At 43.4% G+C, this 24,517-nt stretch overlaps 1 protein-coding gene across 4 annotated transcripts in view; it reads left to right on the top strand.

Moving 5' to 3' along the window:
- LOC138669974 (uncharacterized) overlaps nt 1-24,517 on the top strand; it is a 233,337-nt gene that overhangs the window by 20,525 nt on the left and 188,295 nt on the right. For all 4 annotated transcript variants that reach the window (XM_069756898.1, XM_069756896.1, XM_069756894.1 and 1 more), the window contains 2 exons: nt 3,747-3,834; nt 7,618-7,799. In XM_069756898.1, coding sequence (XP_069612999.1) covers nt 3,747-3,834; nt 7,618-7,799 — 270 coding nt within the window. The remainder of the gene's footprint in view (nt 1-3,746; nt 3,835-7,617; nt 7,800-24,517) is intronic.

Here is a 24,517-nt window from a genome sequence, read left to right as displayed (position 1 = left end):
ACGTAGCAACGATATCGTTAACGAAATCGTTATGTGTGACAGCGACCAACGATCAGGCCCCTGCAGGGAGATCGTTGGTCGCTGGGGAAAGTCCAGCACTTTATTTTGTTGCTGGATCTCCCGCTGACATCGCTGAATCGGCATGTGTGACGCTGATTCAGCGATGTCTTCACTGGTAACCAGGGTAAATAGCGGGTTACTAAGCGCAGGGCCGCACTTAGTAACCCGATGTTTACCCTGGTTACCGTTGTAAATGTAAGAAAACAAACACTACATACTTACATTCCGGTGTCTGGTCAGGTCCCTCGCCGTCAGCTTCCCGCACTGACTGGTGAGCGCCAGCCAGCCGTAAAGCACAGCGGTGACGTCACCGCTGTACTTTATGGCCGGCGCTCAGTCAGTGCGGGAAGCTGAAGGCGAGGGACATGACCAGACACCAGGAATGTAAGTATGTAGTGTTTGTTTATTTACATTTACAACGGTAACCAGGGTAAACATCGGGTTACTAAGTGCGGCCCTGCGCTTAGTAATCCGATGTTTACCCTGGTTACCCAGGGACTTTGGGATCGTTGGTCGCTGGAGAGCTGTCTGTGTGACAGCTCTCCAGTGACCAAACAGTGACGCTGTAATGCTGTAGATAAGCCCCTGATGTATCCTGAAAGATAAGAAAAACAGGTTATATTATACTCACCCACGGTCGGTCCCGGTGCGGTCCGGTCCGATGGGCCTCATGGTCCAGATCCGGTGCCTCCCATCTTTATACGATATCATCCTCTTCTTATCTTCCTGCTGCGGCTCCTGCGCAGGTGAACTTTGTCTGCCTTGTTGAGGGCAGAGCAAAGTACTGAAGTGCGCAGGCATTGGGAAAGGTCAGAGAGGCCTGGCAGGAAGACAAGAATATGACATCATTGTATGAAGATGGGAGGCGCTGGACCCGGACCGCGACGCCCATCAGACCGGACCACCGTGGGACTGCCCCTGGGTGAGTATAATCTATCTTGTTTTTCTTATCTTTCAGGATACATCGGGGGCTTATCTACAGCATCACAGAATGCTGTAGATAACCCCCTAATGCCAGTGGCCTTCGTTTCTAGGCCAATTTTGGGGTGACAGATTCCCTTTAAAGCAAACCTGTCATTAGGAGAAGTAAACTACAGGTATTGTCAGGTTGGCACCATTATACTGATTAAAGTGATACCTGGGTTGATAAAATCTGTGTTGTGGTTGTTTTTATTAATTCTGTATTTGGATTTTTTAGTTAATGAAATTCTTATGCTCTTGGGCGGGGCTGTGGGTAGGGCTTTGTGTGGTGGTCTATTCTGATATTAAACCTTATGGGGTTAAATGACAAGTCACTGAACCTTCAGTAATCTGCCTCCTATTTTAAATACTGCGCTTGCACAGTTCATATTGAAAAAAAATGTAAATACAGGAAAATGTCAGCAGTTGCGGCAATCTATCGCATTCTGATAAATGCTACTGCTGAAGCATTGACTGCAGTGCCACATTGTTGGAGGTAAAAAGAATTTGCCTGTAGCAAAATGCACCGGTGACGACGCTTGCACAGTAGCATCTGTCGGCGATAGATGCAACTGCAGAAGTGCGTGTGCACAGTAACATCTATTGGTAAAAGCCATTTTGTTGGAGAAAAAAAAAGGTGAAAAAATACTACTAAGCAAGCACCTCCACCGGTGCCATTTTGCTGCATCCAATTTTTTTCCTCCAACAAAATGGCGCAGGCGGCGCTTGTGCTGGCACCATTTTGCTATTGTTAAATATTTTTTATAAAGACCACAATATGAACTGCTAACGCAATATTTAAATACTAGGCAGGTCACTGAAGGTTCTGTGACCTGTCATATAAGCCCATAAGTATGAATATGAGAACCGAGCACCAAATAAGACACTCTGAAAGGCACATCCCGGAGCACGAGAATCTCATTAACTGAAAACTGCAATTACAGTTTAAACAACAACCACAAGTCAGATTTCATCAACCCAGGTATCATTCTAATCAGCATAATGGTACCAACCTGACATTGTTTGTAGGTTACTCAGCAAAATCCTGATGACCCGTTCGCTTTTTATCAAAGCTGTCACCTGACAAAAATGCTATTAACCTGCAGATATGATGTTAATCTGCAGGTTAATAGCATTATTAATAAAACACAGTACTGTTAGTGGGGTATCAATATAAAAAATATAAGGAATACTATTAAAATTATATTATATAGATTATGAATAATGACACCCGGAAAACACCCAGTGTGTTAGTAGTGTAGTGTGACACTACGATTGATTAAAAAGGATCGTGCTCACCACATAGTAAAATCCCATAGAACAATCACAACAGAGAATGTGATCATATAAATATTTATTAGGTATCAATAATTAGACCATACAATACAATGACAATATTATAGAGAGTAATAAAATATATATATATATATATATATATATATATATATATGTAAAAAAAAAAAAAAAATATATATATATATATATTATTACTCTCTATAATATTGTCATTGTATTGTATGGCCTAATTATTGATACCTAATAAATATTTATATGATCACATTCTCTGTTGTGATTGTTCTATGGGATTTTACTATGTGGTGAGCACGATCCTTTTTAGGTTAATAGCATTGTAAACCTGCCCAATGCCCAGGATCAGGAACTGCTGCGGGTTTGATTCTGCATATTTATGTAGCATCAAACCTGCAGCAGCTTGCTGTTACAGCACAGTGGATGGGATTTTTCGAAATCCCATATCCACTATGCATGTATGTGCGCCTGCTGATCAACCGCAGACACTGACATGCGGCGCGTCTTTTAGGACTGCATGTTAATTTCGAATGCGGAGACGCCAATCTCCACAACAGTAATTACATTGATACAAATGTATTGAATGTGGTAAATCCACAGGCGGATTTGCCTGCATTCAATAGAAGGCAGTGCTTTGGACTCGGCAAACATATGCTGCGTCCAAAGCGCTGTTAGTTAAGGATCGTGGGCATGTACCCTTAGAGCCGAGGAGAATAAAGTTAATTTCTTTCAGGCAGTGGGGCTCTAATTGCAGGTATCAGACAGGTTTACAGTTTGGGTTCCAGTCGTAAGTGTGGCGCCGGCGCGGGTTCAGTCACGGCTCTATGTATGAAGACTGGTGGCAGTAACCGCACCCCCAGCACTGACTGACAGCGGCTCAGCATTATGGCCTGCTGTCAGTCAGTGACTAAACCAGCACCAACGCTGCTTCTAATACTGGAGCCTGAATGCTGCCGGGGGGAATAACGTTCATTTCCTACTGGCAGCGAGCTCTAAGTGTCAGCGCCAGGCAGATTGAGAACGCTATTAACTTGGAGATTAACCCCAATCTGCAAGTTAATAGTGGTTTTTCAGATGATAAGATTTCTTTAAATCAAATGGACATAGGTTTTGAGGAGAATTTGGAATGATAACTTCTCATTTAACAAATCAAAAATAAATATATTGTTTAATCTCTGAGTCACCATCTTTTCTATAGTTAAACACTTCTAAGAATAACTCTTAAAGAGGTTGTCCTATTTGGGACTTTGAGGCACGTCAATAGGATATGCCACTAGTGTTCAATAGATGAGGGTACCAGCAATATGATATAAATGTCATAGATGGAAACACCCTTTAAGCTAGTCTGAGGAATTTGTGTCATTATACATGCACGCATTTTCACTTAGTAAGCTAATGTATTTTTATGTTTCTCTTAGATCATGTCAACTCTAACATTTGGACCAAAGTCATCTACAGAGGAAAATACACATATGCTGTCTATTAAGCAGGATAATCCGAATTCAGGTATGCATCATTCCATATTTCTCACTTTAGAAAGGTGTTGTGCAGCGAAAGTTGGCCATATTCATGAAATAATTGTCACCTGACCGCACCAATTTCAACATACGAGGCAAAGTGTATGGGGGCTAACTAACTGTCTCCTGGAACACATGTTAAAGGGTACTTGTCACCAGAAAAAATGCTATTAACCTGCAGCTATGAGGTTAATTGGGTTTCAGTTACTGGGGCCGTGCCAGTGCTGGTTCAGTCACCTCTCTGTATGGCGGCTGTAACCGCACTCCAGCATGGACTGACAGTTAGCCCCAATGCAGAGCAAGTGTCAGCCGGTGCCTGAGGTGCAGTTATAGCTGCTGCTCTGTATACTCAGAGCGGTGACTGAACCCACGTCCGTGACTGAAACGGGAACGCTGACGGGGAGAATAAAGTTCATTTTCTCCTTACAGAGTTTGGCTATGTGCAGGCATCGGGCAGGTTAGTAATGTTATTAACCTGCAGATTCACCCCATATCTGCAGGTTAATAGCATTTTTTCTGGAGAGAGGTTCCCTTTAAGAAAAAGATAGATCAGTCATGCTGGACTTCAATATGTTCAATTTTTTGTCCCCATAAGATAAGCTGCTCACAGTGTGGTCTCCCTCTCCCCACTAATAAAAAACACGTACATTCATTATATTGTGACTTGTGAGTAATACCAACAACTCTCTAAAAGAGATCCTGTCAGCACGTATTTACATATAGAAGTAGTGGTATGGCTGCTATAGGAGCTTGTCCCCCTACAATAATTATATATTTTTTTGTAGAGAGCCAATGTGCCAGATATGAAAAATCTAATCTGGAAGTGCATTGGGTGGTGTGGTGAGATTTCTCATCTCTCATAGGGGACAAGTGCCTATACATGACTTCCATGTGTAAAAACATGGCCTACAGGTATCCGATTACCTTAGAGCTTTGTCATTCTTTTACATATAAAATATGATATGAGACAGTAAATTGATTGAATAATTTTTGTGGCTCTTTTTTTATTAGCTTTTTCTTTAAATATTATCTCAAATGGTAAGGTTGAATATAGACACTGTAGATTTGCCTGGAAATTTCTGCAACATTCACTTTCAAACAAAAAGAGTGGCTATAGCCGCAAGCACATACATTTCTGCAACATCCAACCAAATGAATTAGGCCGGGTTCACATTAGCGATTCTGTGCGCAGTGTATGATCCGCATACATCCGCCTGCGTCATGCGTATATATCTTTAACATGGTGTATGCAGGGACATGCTTTTGCATGCGTTCACATGCAGATGCGTAGTTTCACGGTGTGCGGCGGTTTCCAGCGAACGCAACATGTTGCATTTTTTGAAGCGTCAAATATTGCGCATGCGGATGATTGCAGGTGATAGCGTAAAAAACCCGCATTACTGTCTATGGGAACGCATTGGTACACAATGACTTGCATGCATGCGGTCGATACGATGCCTACTTTAGACTGTGCATGTCCAGAAAATGATGTCACCATGCTCTTAAAAAACGCGAACGCATGCCAAAACGCATTTCAACGCATGCACACGCAGCATTTGTGTTTGCGTCATACGCAAGATGATGCGCAGGGGTAAGCATGTTTTTGCGCATGCAGATGATACGCTGCGCACAGAGATGCTAATGTGAACCTAGCCTTAGACAGTTATCAAATTTCTCCAACTAAATCTCCCATACATCTTAAGACTACATTCACACTGAGCAAAAAATTTCCATGTTGGATTTCTCTGCAAGTGTATGACAAATCCACAATATGCTGTGTGCAGCATATCATTTGTATGCAAAATGCATGCCAAAACACATTTAAATGCATGCTTACGTTGCGTTTTTTATCCGCATCAGCTTAATCATGACGCCAAAAAAAATGCTGCGTGTGCATGTGTTTGTATGCGTTTTTGCGCATGTGTACGGTATTTCCAGGAGGTCGTGTCTCGATCCATTCATGGACATGCCCAGTCTGAAGTACGCAAGCGCATTGAACGCATTCCCACAGACAGTAATACGTTGTTTTGATGCATTCATCCACATGTGCAGGCCTGCGCATATTTGATGCATAAAAAAATGCAACATGTTGCATTCGCTGCACACCACGAAACGATGCATGAGGATGCATCCGCATACAAACTGATGCCAACGCATGTCCCTGTGTACACAATATTAAATATATACACACAAGACGCTTGCAGATCTATACGCAGGCATACGCTGTGCACAGATACCCTAATGTGAACCCAGCCTAAGAAATGTACGAAGTGGGCTACCAGACAGTGTTACATAGCTACAATTTGTGTGTAACTATAGTGACCCTAGTTTGCTCTGATCGCTGTAGTTTTACCGCTTAAATGGCACAATCAATCATCAATCTCTGACAGTAGCATTAAGTGACGTCAGTGCCAGTCACTCGACTGTGATACAATCAGCCCCCTAAAGGTACCATCACATTTAGCGACGCTGCAGCGATCTAGACAACGATCTCGATCGCTGCAGCGTCGCTGTGTGGTCGCTGGAGAGCTGTCACACAGACAGCTCTCCAGCGACCAACTATGCGAAGTCCCTTGGTAACCAGGGTAAACATCGGGTTACTAAGCGCAGGGGCGCGCTTAGTAACCCGATGTTTACCCTGGTTACCAGTGAAGACATCGCTGAATCGGCGTCATACACGCCGATTCAGCGATGTCTGCGGTAGTCCAGCGACAAAATAAAGTTCTGGACTTTCTGCGCCGACCAACGATGGCACAGCAGGTTCCTGATCGCTGCTGCCTGTCAAACACAACGATATCGCTAGCCAGGACCCTGCAACGTCACGGATCGCTAGCGATATCATTCAGTGTTAAGGTACCTTTACTCACGCAATCAGCCCCCGTCACTGCCACCTTGGTGCGCTTTTCAAGCACAGCCACGAGCTCCATAGGGCAACCACGAATGACGCATCCTTCATCGTCCACACAGTGACCTCCATAGCCCTCCTGCTCAGGCATACTTTGCTCTGCCCTGCTGAGGGTACGGCAAAGTACTGTAGTGCACATGCGCCGACTTTCCTTCTAGGTCATCATTGCTGTTTGGCCTTTGCCAACGCATGCACTCCTAAGTACTTTGATCTGTCTTCAGCAGGGCACAGTGAAATATGCCTGCGCAGCAGCACGATGGAGTACATTGTGAGAATGATGTAGGGTCAATTAAGAAGAGAGGAGGCACCAGAGCAAGACCACAGACACCCTTCAGACCGAACTGAACCACAGTGATCTATAATATGATGATAGCAATATATGAAGAGGATAAAAACGTTGATGGGAGTGTTTCGCTAATTGACTCTGAGCTGGTGGTAGGAGACTATCTGCTATGATGTCTCCAATGCAGAGCACATGGAGATGCATTCCTGCTGTTCAATGTGTTTTAGCATACTGACAGAAGTAGCATCAGGGGTCTGTTATACAGCAGTATTGAGCAGTATAGATGGGAATCCAGCTATGACATTAAGATTCAGTCTGTTTTCTAACGCTGCACTTCATTCATGTCTGAAAAAAAAAAACATGACATGTAAACAGCTCCATAGTCTATAATAGGAAAGTGTTATAACCTTGAAAAACATGGATATAATTGAATGAGAAAAACTGAAAACTGCATGAGCTGTAATCTGACACCTCACTATGCTGTCAGTCCTTCTTGTGTTACAGTTTTACATGTGTTCTCATGTAACCTTTTATAAAGACCTATTCTAAACCTATGTATTTTTTGTATCAATTGTTTCACAAAGATGATGACGACCTACTAGATGAGCTGAAAAGGATACAAGATATCAACACATCTTCCATTAGCAGGCTAAATAAATTTCAAGAGAAAATTGATAACCTGGAGACAGACCTTTCAGGGGAGAAAGAACTGTGGAGAGTAAGATTTCATGAACTCTCCCAAGATCAGCAAACTCTGAAAGAGCAGGTAATTTTGATAAAGATGTAAAAGGAAGGCTGATATTCACCAGCTAAAAGAATTGTTTTTTTTTAAACTAGCTCATCTCTCTCAATGTTTCCAATGTTTTCACTTTTTTTCTTCATTAATGTCAATCTGCAAACCAAAGCTATGAAAAAAAGATTTTGTTAAAATAATGGGCCTGCAGTGACATATGTGGCATTGAAAAAGTATTCATACCTTGTGAAATATTCCCCTTTTCTTGTGTCACACACACAAACTTTAATGTATTTTATTGGGATTTTATGTGATACACCAACACAAAGTAGCAAATATTTGTGAAGTGTGAAGGAAATAATACATGGTTTTCTAAATAGTTGAAAAATATAAATTTGAAAATTGTGATGCGTATTTGTATTCAATGAAGAGAAGGAATACTGTTGTTTTTAAACCAGGTATTGGTACTTTTGGCAGTGTGGACAGGTGCCAAGTCCTGCTGGAAAATGAAATTTCCGTCTCCAAAAAGCTTGTCGGCAGAGGGAAGCAAGAAGTGCAGTAAAATTTCCTGGTAGATGACTGCGCTGACTTTGGTCTTGATAAAACACAGTGAACCTACACCAGGAGATAACATAGTTCCACAAACCATCACTGATTGTGGAAACTTCACACTAGACCTCAAGCAGCTTGGATTGTGTCTTCCTCCAGACTCTGGGACCTTGATATCCAAATGACATGAAAAATTTACTTTCATCTGAAAACAACACCTTGGACCACTGAACAACAGGCATTGTCTATTGGTCATGAGTGGCTTGACAGAAAGAACGCGTAGCCCATGTCCTGGATACGTCTTTGTGTGGAGGCTCTTGAAACAATGAGTCTAGCAGCCAGTCCACTCCTTGTGAAGATCCCCCAAATTTTTAAATGGGCTTTTCTTAACAATCCTTTCAAGGCTGTGGTTATCCCGGTTTCATTGTGCACCTTTTTCTTCCACACTTTCTCCTTCCACTCAACTTTCCATTAATATTCTTGGATACAGCACACTGTGAACAGCCATCTTCTTTAGCAATGACCTTTTATGGCATACCCTCCTTGTGTAGTGTGTCAATGACTGCCTTCTTGACCTCTGTCAAGTCAGCAGTATTCCCCATGATTGTGGAGCCTATTGAAACAGACTAAGGGACCTTTTTAAATGCTTAGGAAGCCTTTGCGGGTGTTTTTTGTAAATTATTCTAATTTACTGAGATAATGGCTTTTGGGTTTTCTTTGGCTGTAAGCCATAATCATCAACTTTAACAGAAATAAACACTTGAAATAGATCACCGCTACCCTCTCATTTTTTCCTGTTTGGCTGTGCTCACCAGTCTTGCGAGCACCAACCTGGCTTCTGATTTGCCTCTACCCATTTGGTGTTGCATGTGGATCCCGTTGAAGCTCCCAGACCTCTTTCTCTTGCACTCTGTTTGTAATGACTCTATACATTATATGAGTTTCACTTTTTGCATTGAAGAACTGAAATAACTTAACTTTTTGATGATATTCTAATTTTGTGAGAAGCACTTGTGTATTTTCATTATAACTACAGCTATTTTCTAAGGCCTCAGAGGTTTGTTTGAGAGCATTAGGGATCAAACAACATCATGAAAACCAAGGAACACACCAGATAGGTCAGGGATAAAGTCATGGAGAATAGTAAAATATGGTTAGATTATAAAAAATAGCCCAAGCTCTGAAAATCTAATGGAGCACTGTTTAACCCATCATCCAAATATTTAAAGAGTATGGCACAATTGCAAACCTACCAAAACGTGGCCATCTACCTAAACTAACATCCCAACCAAGGAGATCACCAATTAGAAAAGCAGCCAAGATGTCCATGGTCATTTATGGAGCTACAGAGATCCATAGCTCCGATGGGAGAATCTGTCCACAGGACAACTTTTAGTCTTATGCTCCACAAACCTGGCCTTTATGGAAGAGTGGCAAGAAGAAAGCTATTTTTTAAAGCAAGCTATAAGAAGTCCCATTTGCAGAAAAACCTATGTAGGGGACACAGTTAGCGTGTGGAAGAAGGTGCTCTTGTCAGATGACACAAAAATAGAACTTTTGAGGCTGGAGGAAAACCTGTTAGAGGGTGCAAAAGACTTAAGCCTGGGTCATGAGTTCACCTTTCAGCAGGACAAGGACCCTAACCATGCTGCCAGAGCTACTATGGAATTATTTAGACCAAACATATTCATGTGTGTGAATGGCCCTGTCACAGTTCAGATCTAAATCCCATTGAGAATCTGTGGTAAGACTTGAAAAGTGCTGCTCACAAATGCTCTCCACCCAATCTCACTGTGCTGGAGCTAGTTTGTAAAGAAGAATGTGCAAAAATGTCAGCCTCTACGTATGCAAAGCTGGTAGAGACATACTGCTTCAAGTCTTTTGGGGTAATTGAGGCGAAAGGTGTTCCCACAAAGTATTATCTCAGAGGGGCTGAATACAAATGCACGACAATTCTCAGATATATAGTTTTTAAAATATTTTGAAAAACATGTATGATTTCCTTTACACTTCACAAGTACTTGCTACTTCTTGGTCTATAACATAAAAGCCCCCAGAAATACGTTTAAGTTAATTGGTGCAACTAGAAAAAAAATGTGGAAAAGTTCACAGGGTATGAATACTTTTTCAAATGCCTGTATATTGGGCCTTTTATATTTGGCCCATAAGTTAGGTGATTTCCCCAATATATCCAAAGAATTTAAGGTCTCAGTGTGGTATGAGCCCAATGATTAATTTTAATTCCTATTTGTATTAATTGTTATATTTATCAATTTAAAAGGATGGTAGCATCAGAAAAAAATTATTGATTAAATCATGTGTTTATTTTAAATGTTTTTCGTTTAAATTTTTGGCAATCTGAATCTTACTGTCTGAATAAAAATATAAATTTAGCAATTTTAACACCGGCCACTGGGGTCTTTTTAGACTTTTCCTGTAGTTTCATGAAACAACACTTGGACATTAGCGACAATGAACAGAAGCTCACCATATCTTTTGTATTGTGGATCATATCATTGGTGGATCCTGTGTTATCAGCTCTGTATAGAGGTGTTACCTGTCATTGTAAACCTGCCTATGATGATAAGGAGTTTGCTGAAAACGTTTCCTGAAACAACAGGAAGTATGAATCCAAAAAAGACAGTGTCCAATGTGGAAATTGCAAGGATATTTATTTTTTTCAATATAGATAGTGGTATGAAAAAAAAACTACCACAATAGCCCAAAGAATCTGATGATTCCTTGAACCCCTTCCTGACGTGGCCAAGTTTTGTTTTTGCACTTTAGTATTTTCCTCCCCTTCTTCCCAGAGTCATAACTTTTTATTTTCTGTCCACATAGACATATGAAGGCTTGTTTTTTGCGGGCTGAGTTTTACATTTGCATGATATCATTCAGTTTACCACATGATTTACGGGAAAACTGGAAAAAAAAATTCAAGTGCGGTGAAATTGTGAAAAAAAAAATCAATTCTGACAGTTTTTTGGGAATTGTTTTTATGGTCTATATTGTGTGGCAAAAATGACTTTGCAATATGATTCTGCTCATCAGTACATTAACCCCTTTCTGACATCGGACGTACTATCCCGTCGAGGTGGAGTGGGCCCCCATGACCACGGACGGGATAGTACGTCCAGCGTGATCGGCGGCGCTCACGGGGGGAGCGCGGCCGATCGCGGCCGGGTGTCAGCTGCCTATCGCAGCTGACATCCGGCACTATGTGCCAGGAGCGGTCATGGACCGCCCCCGTCACATTAACCCCTGGCACACCGCGATCAAACATGATCGCGATGTGCCGGCGGTGCAGGGAAGCATCGCGCAGGGAGGGGGCTCCCTGCGGGCTTCCCTGAGCCCCCCGCAGCAACGCGATGCGATGTGATCGCGTTGCTGCGAGGGTCTTACCTCCCTCCCAGCTTGCTCCATGCCCGAATCCAAGATGGCCGCGGATCCGGGCCCTGCAGGGAGGGAGGTGGCTTCACAGAGCCTGCTCAGAGCAGGCACTGTGAAGCAGGCTGCACTGCTATCAGATCGGTGATCTGACAGAGTGCTGTGCACACAGTCAGATCACGGATCTGTGATGTCCCCCCCTGGGACAAAGTAAAAAAGTAAAAAAATTTTTTTCCAAATGTGTAAAAAAAAATAAAAAAAAATATTCCTAAATAATGAAAAAAAATATATATATTATTCCCATAAATACATTTCTTTATCTAAATAAATAAAAAAAAACAATAAAAGTACATATATTTAGTATCGCCGCGTCCGTAACGGCCCGACCTATAAAATTGTCCCACTAGTTAACCCCTTCAGTAAACACCGTAAGAAAAAAAAAAAAAAGCGAGGCAAAAAACGACGCTTTATTATCATACCGCCGAACAAAAAGTGGAATAACACGCGATCAAAAGGACAGATATAAATAACCATGGTACCGCCCGAAAATGTTACCAATAAAAACGTCAACTCGTCCCGCAAAAAACAAGACCTCACATGACTCTGTGGACCAAAATATGGAAAAATTATAGCTCTCAAAATGTGGTAACGCAAAATATATTTTTGCAATAAAAAGCGTCTTTTAGTGTGTGACGGCTGCCAATCATAAAAATCCGCTAAAAAACCCACTATAAAAGTAAATCAAACCCCCCTTCATCACCCCCTTAGTTAGGGAAAAATTAAAAAAATGTATTTATTTCCATTTTCCCATTAGGGCTAGGGTTAGGGCTAGGGTTAGGGCTAGGGTTAGGGTTAGGGCTAGGGTTAGGGCTAGGGTTAGGGCTAGGGCTAGGGCTAGGGTTAGGGCTAGGGTTAGGGTTAGGGTTAGGGTTAGGGCTAGGGCTACAGTTTGGGTTGGGGCTAAAGTTACAGTTAGGGTTTAGATTACATTTACAGTTGGGAATAGGGTTGGGATTAGGGTTAGGGGTGTGTCTGGGTTAGAGGTGTGGTTAGGGTTACCGTTGGAATTAGGGTTAGGGGAGTGTTTGGATTAGGGTTTCAGTTTTAATTGGGGGTTTCCACTGTTTAGGCACATCAGGGGCTCTCCAAACGCGACATGGCGTCCGATCTCAATTCCAGCCAATTCTGCATTGAAAAAGTAAAACAGTGCTTCTTCCCTTCCGAGCTCGCCCGTGTGCCCAAACAGGGGTTTACCCCAACATATGGGGTATCAGCGTACTCAGGACAAATAGGACAACAACTTTTGCGGTCCAATTACTCCTGTTACCCTTAGGAAAATACAAAACTGGGGGCTAAAAAATAATTTTTGTGGGAAAAAAAAGATTTTTTATTTTTACGGCTCTGCGTTACAAACTGTAGTGAAACACTTGGGGGTTCAAAGCTCTCACAACACATCTAGATGAGTTCCTTAGGGGGTCTAGTTTCCAAAATGGTGTCACTTGTGGGGGGTTTCTACTGTGTAGGTACATTAGAGGCTCTGCAAATGCAATGTGACACCTGCAGACCATTCCATCTAAGTCTGCATTCCAAATGGAGCTCCTTCCCTTCCGAGCCCTCCCATGCGCCCAAACAGTGGTTCCCCCCCACATATGGGGTATCAGCGCACTCAGGACAAATTGGACAACAAATTTTGGGGTCCAATTTCTCCTGTTACCCTTGGGAAAATACAAAACTGGGGGCTAAAAAATAATTTTTGTGGGAAAAATTTTTTGTTTTATTTTAACGGCTCTCCATTATAAACTTCTGTGAAGCCCTTGGTGGGTCAAATTGCTCACCACACATCTAGATAAGTTCCTTAGGGGGTCTACTTTCCAAAATGGTGTCACTTGTTTAGGTACATTAGGGGCTCTGCAAACGCAATGTGACACCTGCAGACCATTCCATCTAAGTCTGCATTCAAATGGCACTCCTTCCCTTCCGAGCCCTCCCATGCGCCCAAACAGTGGTTTCCACCCACATATGGGGTATCAGCGCACTCAGGACAAATTGGACAACAAATTATGGGGTCCAATTTCTCCTGTTACCCTCGGGAAAATACAAAACTGGGGGCTAAAAAATAATTTTTGTGGGAAAAAATTTTTGTTTTATTTTTACGGCTCTCCATTATAAACTTCTGTGAAGCCCTTGGTGGGTCAAAGCGCTCACCACACATCTAGATAAGTTCCTTAGGGGGTCTACTTTCCAAAATGGTGTCACTTGTGAGGGGTTTCTACTATTTAGGTACATTAGGGGCTCTGCAAACGCAACATGGCGTCTCATCTCAATTCCAGTCAATTTTGCATTGAAAAGTCAAACGGCGCTCCTTCCTTTCCGAGCTCTCCCATCCGCCCAAACAGTGGTTTACCCCCACATATGGGGTATCAGCGTACTCAGGACAAATTGTACAACAACTTTTGGTGTCCAATTTCTTCTCTTACCCTTGGAAAAATAAAAAATTGGGGGCGAAAAGATAATTTTTGTGAAAAAATATGATTTTTTATTTTTACGGTTCTGCATTATAAACTTCTGTGAAGCACTGGGTGGGTCAAAGTGCTCACCACACCTCTAGATAAGTTCCTTAGGGGGTCTACTTTCCAAAATGGTGTCACTTGTGGGGGGATTCAATGTTTAGGCACATCAGTGGCTCTCCAAATGCAACATGGCGTCCCATCTCCATTCCTGTCAATTTTGCATTGAAAAGTCAAACGGCGCTCCTTCCCTTCCGAGCTCTCCCATCCGCCCAAACAGTGGTTTACCCCCACATATGGGGTATCAGCGTACTCAGGACAAATTGTACAACAACTTTTGGGGTCCAATTTCTTCTCTTACCCTTGGAAAAATAAAAAATTGGGGGCGAAAAGATAATTTTTGTGAAAAAATATGATTTTTTATTTTTTTGGTTCTACATTATAAACCTCTGTGAAGCACTTGGTGGGTCAAAGAGCTCACCATACCTCTAGATAAGTTCCTTAGGGGGTCTACTTTCCAAAATGGTGTCACTTGTGGGGGGATTCAATGTTTAGGCACATCAGGGGCTCTCCAAACGAAACATGGCGTCCCATCTCAATTCCAGTCAATTTTGCATTGAAAGTCAAATGGCGCTCCTTCGCTTCCGAGCTGTGCCATGCGCCCAAACAGTGGTTTACCCCCACATGTGGGGTATTGGCGTACTCAGGACAAATTGTACAACAATGTTTGGGGTCCATTTTCTCCTGTTACCCTTGGTAAAATAAAACAAATTGGAGCTGAATTAAATTTTTTGTGAAAAAAAGTTAAATGTTCATTTTTATTTAAACATTCAAAAAATTCCTGTGAAGCACCAGAAGGGTTAATAAACTTCTTGAATGTGGTTTTGTGCACCTTGAGGGGTGCAGTTTTTAGAATAGTGTCACACTTGGGTATTTTCTATCATATAGACCCCTCAAAATGACTTCAAATGAGATGTGGTCCTTAAAAAAAAATGGTGTTGTAGAAATGAGAAATTGCTGGTCAACTTTTCACCCTTATAACTCCCTAACAAAAAAAAATTTTGGTTCCAAAATTGTGCTGATGTAAAGTAGACATGTGGGAAATGTTACTTTTTAAGTATTTTGTGTGACATATCTCTGTGATTTAATTGCATAAAAATTCAAAGTTAGAAAATTGCGAAATTTTCATAATTTTCGCCAAATTTCCGTTTTTTTCACAAATAAATGCAGGTACTATCAAAGAATTTTTACCATTGTCATGAAGTACAATATGTCACGAGAAAACATTGTCAGATTCACTGGGATCCGTTGAAGCGTTCCAGAGTTATAACCTCATAAAGGGACAGTGGTCAGAATTGTAAAAATTGGCCCGGTCATTAACGTGCAAACCACCCTTGGGGGTAAAGGGGTTAATGGCAATATCAAACATTTCCTTTTTTATTATTTTAGTGGTGATAAAGAAAGTCGTAAGTTAAAAAAAAAATAACATGGGGGAGTTGTGTTGCCATTTCACGAAACCTGTAACTTTTTTAGGTAAGGTTTAGGTTAGCTCTATGGAGCTGTGTGAGAACTTATTTTCTGCGGGGCAAGACAATGTTTTTAATGATACCATTTTGGAATAGATATGTTATTTTTATTGCTTGTTACAGCATTTTTGTGATATTGCACTGACCAAAAAAAAACACAATTTTGTCATTTTGAATTATTTTCTGTTTATAGTGTTTAACGATTGGATTAATTATTTTTATAGATCGGATTTTTGTGGCGATACCACATGTTTATATTTTTTCATGAACTTTATTTTTAATGGGTGAAAAAGGAGAGATTTCAACTTTTATGGTTTTTTTTCCACATTTTTTTTTAAACTTTTTTTTTTACTTTTCACTGCATTTATTAGTCCCCTTGGGGGACCTGAACCAGCGATTGTCTTATTGCTTGTACTATATAAAGCAATACCACAGTATTTCTGTATAAAATCACAGTCCCCCTTTGAAGCCCGACCTCAGGAAGGGATTCGAGAAAACTGTAATAACAAGCAAGAAGATATTCAACAGACTCCCGGCTGTCAGAGCAACCTATGGGTGCCCAGTGATCATTTCACGGGAGACACTGATGGGCTCATAGAACGAAGCTCCCCCAAGCCAGGATGCTGTTAATGTCAGATTTTGATAGCGGCATTTAAATGGTTAACAATCATTTGCATCACCCTCGACTAACTGAGGAAGTTCCTGGCTGTAACACACAGCCATTACCTTCTGGGTATGGGGCGAGCTCACCCCGTGAGCCCACTACATACATCCGCTACGGACTTGCACCATACATGTACGGCGAATGCTGATAAGTGGTTAAAAGTAAATTTGACAACAGATAAATTTTACTTTGAACATTTAAGATTTAGCATCTGATATCAAAATTCTCTTCTTGTGTCTCGTAGCACAAATCATTTATATTTATATGATAAATATATTTAGTATTGTGTGTGTGCTATTCTTAATAAAAATACAGACTATAAGGGTATGTGCACACGTTGTGGATTTCCTGATCCGCAGTGTTTTTTACCGTGCAGAAATGCTGCAGATCCGCAAGTGATTTACAGTACAATGTAAATCAATGAGAAAAAAACCCCGCTGTGCTACTGGTATGGAAAATTCTGTGCAGAAACGCTGTGGATTAAAAGAAGTAGCATGTCACTTCTTTTTTGCGGATCTGCAGCGTTTTTGTACCCATTTCATTATAGAAATCCACAGGGGTAAAAAACGCAGTAAATCCGCAGCAAATCCACACAAAAAATGCGTCAAATCTGCACCTGCGTTTTCTGCCAAGAGATGCAGAAGCCGCACCAAAAATTCCTAAGCCTAATCCGCAACATGTGCACATAGCCTAAAGGTTCCAATATAGTTTACTCAACTACTCGGTAATACTCATTCATAGCTTTTACTCTTGATTGCTTAAAACACATGCAGGATCAGACCAGTTGAGCATGCATGTGTTTTTAAAGGGAAATATGCTGCTGCCAGACTCAGCCCTAGCTTATTTCCTGCAGCAACAAAGGGTCAGGTGTAGCGTTCGCTTGTTTATCAAAATCATGTTGCTGTCTTTTGCGAGCTTCTTCCATACGGATATCCACAATTTCTTGGGCTTCCACTAGGCATCTTTGATGATTGCTCACCCACTCAGTAGCAGGCAGAGGATTAATTTCATCGGAGACAGTCACTCCTAGGGCAAGGTCAGCAGGTAGTTTACCTTGGTGTCCGAACATCAGATAGTATGGGGTGTAACCCGTGGAACATTGCGGGGTATTATTATACACATAGATGAGCTCTGGAAGTAGTGTTGGCCAGTCAGTCTTTCTGTGAGCTCACAAGTTCAGAATGCTTTGATTCATCTTCTTGCAAAGTCCATTGCACTGCGGGTGATATGATCCTGAGCTTCTGAAAATTGTAGTACTTGCACAATTCTTGGAAGAATTGTGATTCAAAGGCGGAGCCTCGATCGGTCAAAATCTTCTCCGGGCATCCATAAGGTAACCAGAGGGGCTTCCAGAGGATAGCAGTGGTAGTCTGGGCAGTTAAATCCCTCACAGGGACGGCCACTACAAATTTGGTGAAGTGATCGATGATGGTTAAGACATAGCTATGGCCTGTCATCCTGGGCTCTACCTTCAGATGATCAATGGCTACCATTTCTAATGGATGTCAGCTCACAATCGGATGCAGTGGTGCTTTCTGATCAGTTTTCACAGTTTTCCTAGTCACACACGTGTGACATTCCTGGCACCATTTCTCAATGTCTCCCCTCATGCCAATCCAATAAAATCGCCTACGGACTGTGGCTTCTGTTTTTTGCACTCCAAAGTGGCCAGACTGATCATGATAGGCAGTAAGAACCATGTCTACATCTCTCCTTGGGATCACAATTTGATGGAGACGACTACCTGTGATGGGATCCATGCTACTGCGATACAGCAACCCTTTCTTCACAAAGAACCGCTTTTGCGATCTTCACAGATTAATTAATTCAGGGTCAGCATCGCCTCTGCGAATTCTCCCGGGAGGTTTCCCCATGAATAGGAATTCCGAAATTTCTGCAATAACTCTACTTTCAGTCTGTACTTGTATCCATTTAGTTTCCTCTAGTAGAGAGTCTGAACTAAGTCCCTGGGACTGGAAGGCAGAAGTCTCCTGCCAAAGGGCACTGGCCACATTTTGTTGAGCAAATTGGGTGTAAAAGTTCAGCATCTTCACTTCCTCCCAGTGATCTTCATCTGGCAGGGGATCTGAAGAGGTTGGTAATCGGGACAAGGCATCAGCATTTTCATTGGACTTCCCAGCACGATACTTTATGATACAATTGTAGTTAGTTAGTCTTGAGGACCATCTCTGCACTAAAGCTCCCAATCTAGTTGTGCTCAAATGAGCAAGAGGATTGTTGGATTGTTGTCAGTGTATGCGATAAATGGGGAGGCAGCTAGATAGTCCTTGAATCACTCCGTAACGGCCCACACGAGAGCGAGAAACTCTAGTTTAAAAGAACTGTAATTTTGATCATTATTTTTTGCCCCTTTAAGAGATCTGCTAGCAAAAGCGATTACTCACTCTTTCCATCTTGCTTCTGACTTAGGACTGCTCCTAGACCCTTTAGACTGGTGTCGGTGTAAAGATGGAAAGGCTTGCTGTAAGCCAGAATAGGTGGAGTGGTAAGTTTTTTCTTCCTGCTCCTTTGTCGAATGACTAATAATAGATCTTTTTCCTTCCTTTTTTGGGTGACCATGTAAAAGTTTTTGCAATGGTGCAGCGATTTCGGCATAGTTAGGTATAAAGCGTCTATAGTAGCCCGTAAATCCCAAGAAACTCTGGACTTCCTTCAAGGTAGTAGGTGTGGGCCAATCCGTGACCACAGCAGTCTTGACCGGATCAGGTCTCACTCCTTCAGCACTCACAACATGTCGTAGATAGCGCACTTGGGTCTGCAATAAGTGACACTTCGAAGGTTTGACTTTGAGGCCGTGTTTGATGAGAATATACAGAACTTATGCCAGGTGCTGTAAGTGGTCCTCATAAGATTTTGAGTAGACTATGACATCGTCTAGATAAAGCAAAACAGTCTCAAAGTTTTTGTGGCCCAAACAACGTTCCTTTAGCCTTTGAAAAATTCCTGGGGCATTGCAGAGTCCGAAAGGCATGTCGTTTTCTCACGATCTTCCTCCGACATAGGCACTTGCCAGTACCCACTTGTTAAATCTAAGGTGGAGAAATATGCAGCAGACCCCAGAGCTGTTAGTGACTCTTCGATGTGCGGTAATGGATATGAATCTTTATGGGTAATGCTGTTTATTTTGCGGTAGTCCACACAGAATCGGATACCAAAATTAAAGGTGTAGCACAAGGGCTGTGACTTTCGCATCTTTAATTTCTTGCATCATTTTTTTGACTGGCTGATACATGGCAGGTGGAAAGGGTCTGTACCGCTCTTTAATGGGAGGATGAGAACTAGTGGGGATGGTATGCTTTATCTCCTGCTCTTTACCATAATCCATAGGATGTTTGCTGAAAGCTTGATGGAAGTCTCGAGCAAGCTTCGGTACTTCTTCGATTTGTTTAGATGGGGTGGTTACCTCTCCTCCATCTATGTCAGAACACCACGGGGATTCTGGAGCTTTACTGTCCCCCTCTGCTACTTGAGTCACCTGTTGGGCTTCTTTTCGAGTTGGAATCCTGGTAGGAAATGATGGATAATTGAGCTACAGGATAGTACCTTCTCAGTTCCACTGCAGTGTCACCTACTGTATGTTTAACAGACGAATTGGTATCCTTCCTGCAGATACCGTAACAAGACTCCTTGCGGTCATAAGTGTAGGATGCTCTGCCATGGGTAGGGATTCTACTAGGGCATGATAGTTTTGTCCTTGGATTCCTGATCAAGCACAACACCACAGCATAGTTTGTGTTGGGTTGCAAAATTACAGGATGTACATCACAGATGCAGGCACGGCAGATCTTGCCTCGAGGATTACTGAACTGCTGCTGCGCTGACAACACTTTGATAGCTCTCTGTAAGGCACTTTGCTGTTCTTGTGAGGCAGTGGGTACTGATTTGCGAAGAGCCACTAACATTTCTCCATAACAGTTGTACAGGACATTCATGCCTAGAATTACAGAGGTGTCTGGCTTCTCTGGGACATTTACAAACAGAACTCCCTGTTGTGGAAGTTGGGTTTATAGGTACAGACTGTCCATTAGAGGCTATGACATCTAACCACTGATCTGGAGGTTGCATAATTAGGTTAGGGTCCCAATGTCTTTCAAAGGTGTCTTTGGTTATGGTGGTGACCTGGGTACCAGTATCTAACAGTGCGGTAAATGGAACTCTATTAATGCGAATAGTCACTTCCAGACAAGGTCCACCATATCTGGAGAACCAAGTAACATTTTCCGGACCTACCATCTGTCCTCCCGAGGGGTGGCCCTCTGCCTCAGGGGTTGCTCTTTTAAATGCCTACATTGACGTTCCAAATGTCCAGCTCGATAACCATATCTGCAAATTGGCCTACCCTGCTTGTCAAAACAGTCAGTGAATCTTTTCTCAGATGGGGTTTGATATTCCTGGCTAGTGCGGTTGATGCGCCCACAGGGCAGTGGGCTACTTGGTACCGGGTCCGGTCGCAAAAGGGGGAATGTCATGGTGGCTGCGACCCGGTCCGTGGCCCTGGGCATCAACATTAAAGAGGTTAATGTTCAATGTTTGTCGTGACGCCACCTGTGGAGATCGGTCAATAGGGGGACCGACGCTGCATTAGAGGGATCCCCTGGGGATGTTGCGGCAGCCCAGATGTTACACTTCCCACTGGTGAAGCGGGGTCCCCAGGGGTCCTATGGTGTATGGTGTAGATGGTGTAGCCGGTGAATAAATGGAGGAGACAAGTGATAAGTCTTTACCTGGTTGACTTATAGGTGATAGGCCACAGTCCAGGGTACCAGGCACGGTTGATGGCGGTCTGGCTGGCTCAGAGGCAAGTTAGAGTTCTCCTTTCCCAGTAGAGGTCCATGAGCCTTCCTACTTGCGCCTTTTTCAGTGAGGTACTTGCTGCTTTAACCTTCGTCCAGCTGAGTAGGTACAATTGTAACTATTCCATTTTAAAATTGCAATAACTTTTTTTTTCGAAAAGCCGTAGAGGGCTGAAATTTCGTGACATCTCTGCAGTTTTGGTCCAGAATATATTGGCCAAATTTCAATAAAATATATATGAAGGTACACTTGTACCTCTGCAGCCTGTTAACGTTGTAAAATTATGCAGCCTGACGAAGGTTAAGCTTCCTACAAGGTCCTTCAGTTTCCCCCTGTCCTGGGACAGGTACCTGCATGATGGGCAGCTTGAGACGTTTTACAGTGACTCTCAGATGCCCCAGGCTCCTCAGGTGTTGCTGCGTATCAAGCGTGGTGCGGGCAGGAGACGTATAGTGTTGTGTCCTCCGGTTCTGCTCCATGTCCTAGAGTCCATGTAAGCCTCCGGTTCCCGGATTCTTGCGTTTTAGCTCTGAGGGTGCCCTGCCACAGTTCCCCTCTGAGCTCTGTCTCTCTCCTGTGCTCCTTCCCTTCCGGCTGCTTCACATGCAACCCAACAGGTTACTCCTTCCCAGAGGTTGCAGCTCTTTCATGGCTGCCAGGCCTCTCTCTCTCCATTGCGTTTCTCCTAGACGTCTGCTCTCCTTGGTTTCCCAGGACCAACTAACTAGCTCCTCCTCCAAGTCAGGAAACATAAAGCATAGGGAAGCTCCCCTGAATCCGCGGCTTGAGCTCCCCCTCCTGGCCTGGATTCAGAATGTGTTGCATGTGTGTGCCTTACCTGGTGAAGAGAACTCCTTTGCCTCTGAGCATGACATCACCTTCCCCAAAGGAAAAGCAACATCACAGCAGCAAGCGGTAACCTGGGGGGCTGCACTCCCCCTCCCCCCCCATGTTAACACCAGTACTCCCAGACTGGGAAATGAAAAACAGCATTACAGGTTAAAGACAATTTTTGAATATGCATATCAACAGGTGAAACTGGTTAAACTTGAGCATCCCTTTATGGGAGGTATGGTTCTTCAACGTTGCATAACATAACAATAAAATAACTTTTTATTACAAGTACACACAGGTTAAAGTGCAAACTTTGAAGTGAACAAGGCTCACTGACCAGTCCTGGTCTCTGCCGCGACAGGTACTTTTGCTCCAGTCCTGAAAAGCAAAACAGGTACACATATATACAGTTCCGCTTTGAGTCTGTAAAGAAATTATGTAAACAAGGCAAACAAGGTCCTACTCACGCCGGCAAGTGGGCAGAACCAGGGTGCACCTTGAGGGTGCCAAACTATTTATAAAATCAGTTTCGAGGGAAACATCTTGTCCATAAATTCTGCAAAGGAAAAGGCATCAAAACAACATATTTACAACAATTACTTCATGCAGATGAATGTCCTTTATTTCTGCTGTTTCCAGGGCAGGTCCTAGCGTGCACCGCTTCCTGACTGGGGAAGTCTATTAACACAGGGGTCAGCAGGTGACTACTTAGAAGGATGTTCAAGTTTCACAGTTTGTATAGCTTGGGTCTGTGTTTCAGCTTCACTTTCAGTGGCTACACGGGTAGGATCAGGATGTCCATGGCACCGTTTTACATGAAGGGCATAGTATCCCCTTTCTATGTCGTGCCGGGTATAAGTGACTTGGTCACCAGGGTACAAATCATGGTCAGGGTGTCCTCTTAACAGGTGTGACTCCACATCCCTGTGGTTTACAAACAGTTCTCTATGGCCAATGTGCTCTCTGATAAATCCCCAACCTCTTTCCAAGTTAAAGGATACTACAATTCCAGTTCTAATGGACCCTCTACTGGCAGGTTTAATTAAACGGGATTGAGCTTTAGCTATTAAATTTTGTTGGTCCATAGCCTCCCATTTAGCTCTATGTTGTTGTTCTTCTGTTGCCAGTTTTACAATCTGTTTATATTCTGTTTACATTAGTCCTCTGTTTCAGTTATGGTCACGCTATTAGATGCAGATTGGGCTTCTTTAGGAAATCCCATAAGGTCTGTGTGGGGATGTTTCCAGTGTATTGTCTCTTTAGGTCTACATGCCTTCAGGGGCAATGCTACTGGGCTCATTGGCTCAGTCAATGTGTCACATTCATCAGTTATGCAGTCCCAAGTCATGGTAGTTGTCACTTGTTTGAGCACTAAGGTTGGCGAGGTGCTAATGGTCCCACTAAAGTGTTTTCAGCTTCCGGGGCAGTGAACATACATGTCTCACCAGTGCCAGTGTCTTGTTTTGCCACCGCTGGGTTCTGGATGTCTGGTTGCCGCTGTGCTTGGTCCACGGGCTGCAGGGCCTGGTGCTGCGGTGTCATCGTCTCCAGTTGCGGCATCTCACTTGTCGTTGCCGTTGGGACGGTAGTCGCGAGGAACAGGTTTTCCGTCAGTAGTGTTGTCTCATTTTCCGGCAGGATCTTGCTTTCTGGCTCTGTCGGGGCTGTAGGAGTGGGCTCCGGATCGCCTGTCGGCGGCATCTTCTCCTCCATCAGCGCATTGCTTTCCGGCTCCACCGAGGTCGATGGTGCAGGCTCTGCCAGGGCTGGGAACGCGGCTGGTAAGTGCTGGTGTGGCGGCTGGGCGGTCTTCATTCTCCAGACTCCGGGTCCAGGATAGGTCCAGGATAGGTTGCAGGTCCGAGGTGTCTTGCTGCTGCGGACCGGGGACATCTTCTGGGGGATGTTGCGGCAGCCCAGATGTTACACTTCGCACAGGTGAAGCGGGGTCCCCAGGGGTCCTATGATGTGTGTCGTAGATGGTGTAGCCAGTGAATAAATGGAGGAGACAAGTGATAAGTCTTTACCTGGTTTAATTGTGGGTGGCAGGCCACAGTCCAGGGTACGAGGCACGGGTGATGGTGGTCCGGCCGGCTCAGAGGCAAGTTAGGGTGACGTATAGTGTAGTGCCCTCCAGTTCTGCTCCGTGTCCTAGAGTCCACGTAAGTCTCGGGTTCCTGGTTCCCGGATGCTTGCGCTTTAGCTCTGAGGGTGCCTTGCCACAGTTCCCCTCTGAGCTCTGTCTCTCTCCTGTGCTCCTTCCCTTCCGGCTGCTTCACATGCAACTCAACACATTACTCCTTCCCAGAGGCTGCAGCTCCTTTGTGGCTGCCAGGCCTCTCTCTCCATTGCGTCTCTCCTAGACGTCTGCTCTCCTTGGTTTCCCGGGACCAACTAACTAGCTCCTCCTCCATGTCAGGAAACATAAAGCATAGGGAAGCTCCCCCTCCTGGCCTGGATTCAGAATGT

This window comes from Ranitomeya imitator, chromosome 3 (genome assembly GCF_032444005.1).
Source record: "Ranitomeya imitator isolate aRanImi1 chromosome 3, aRanImi1.pri, whole genome shotgun sequence".
Lineage (NCBI taxonomy): Eukaryota > Metazoa > Chordata > Amphibia > Anura > Dendrobatidae > Ranitomeya > Ranitomeya imitator.
The sequence above is the reverse complement of the archived record's forward strand: the minus strand, read 5'-3'. Positions and strand labels throughout refer to the sequence as shown.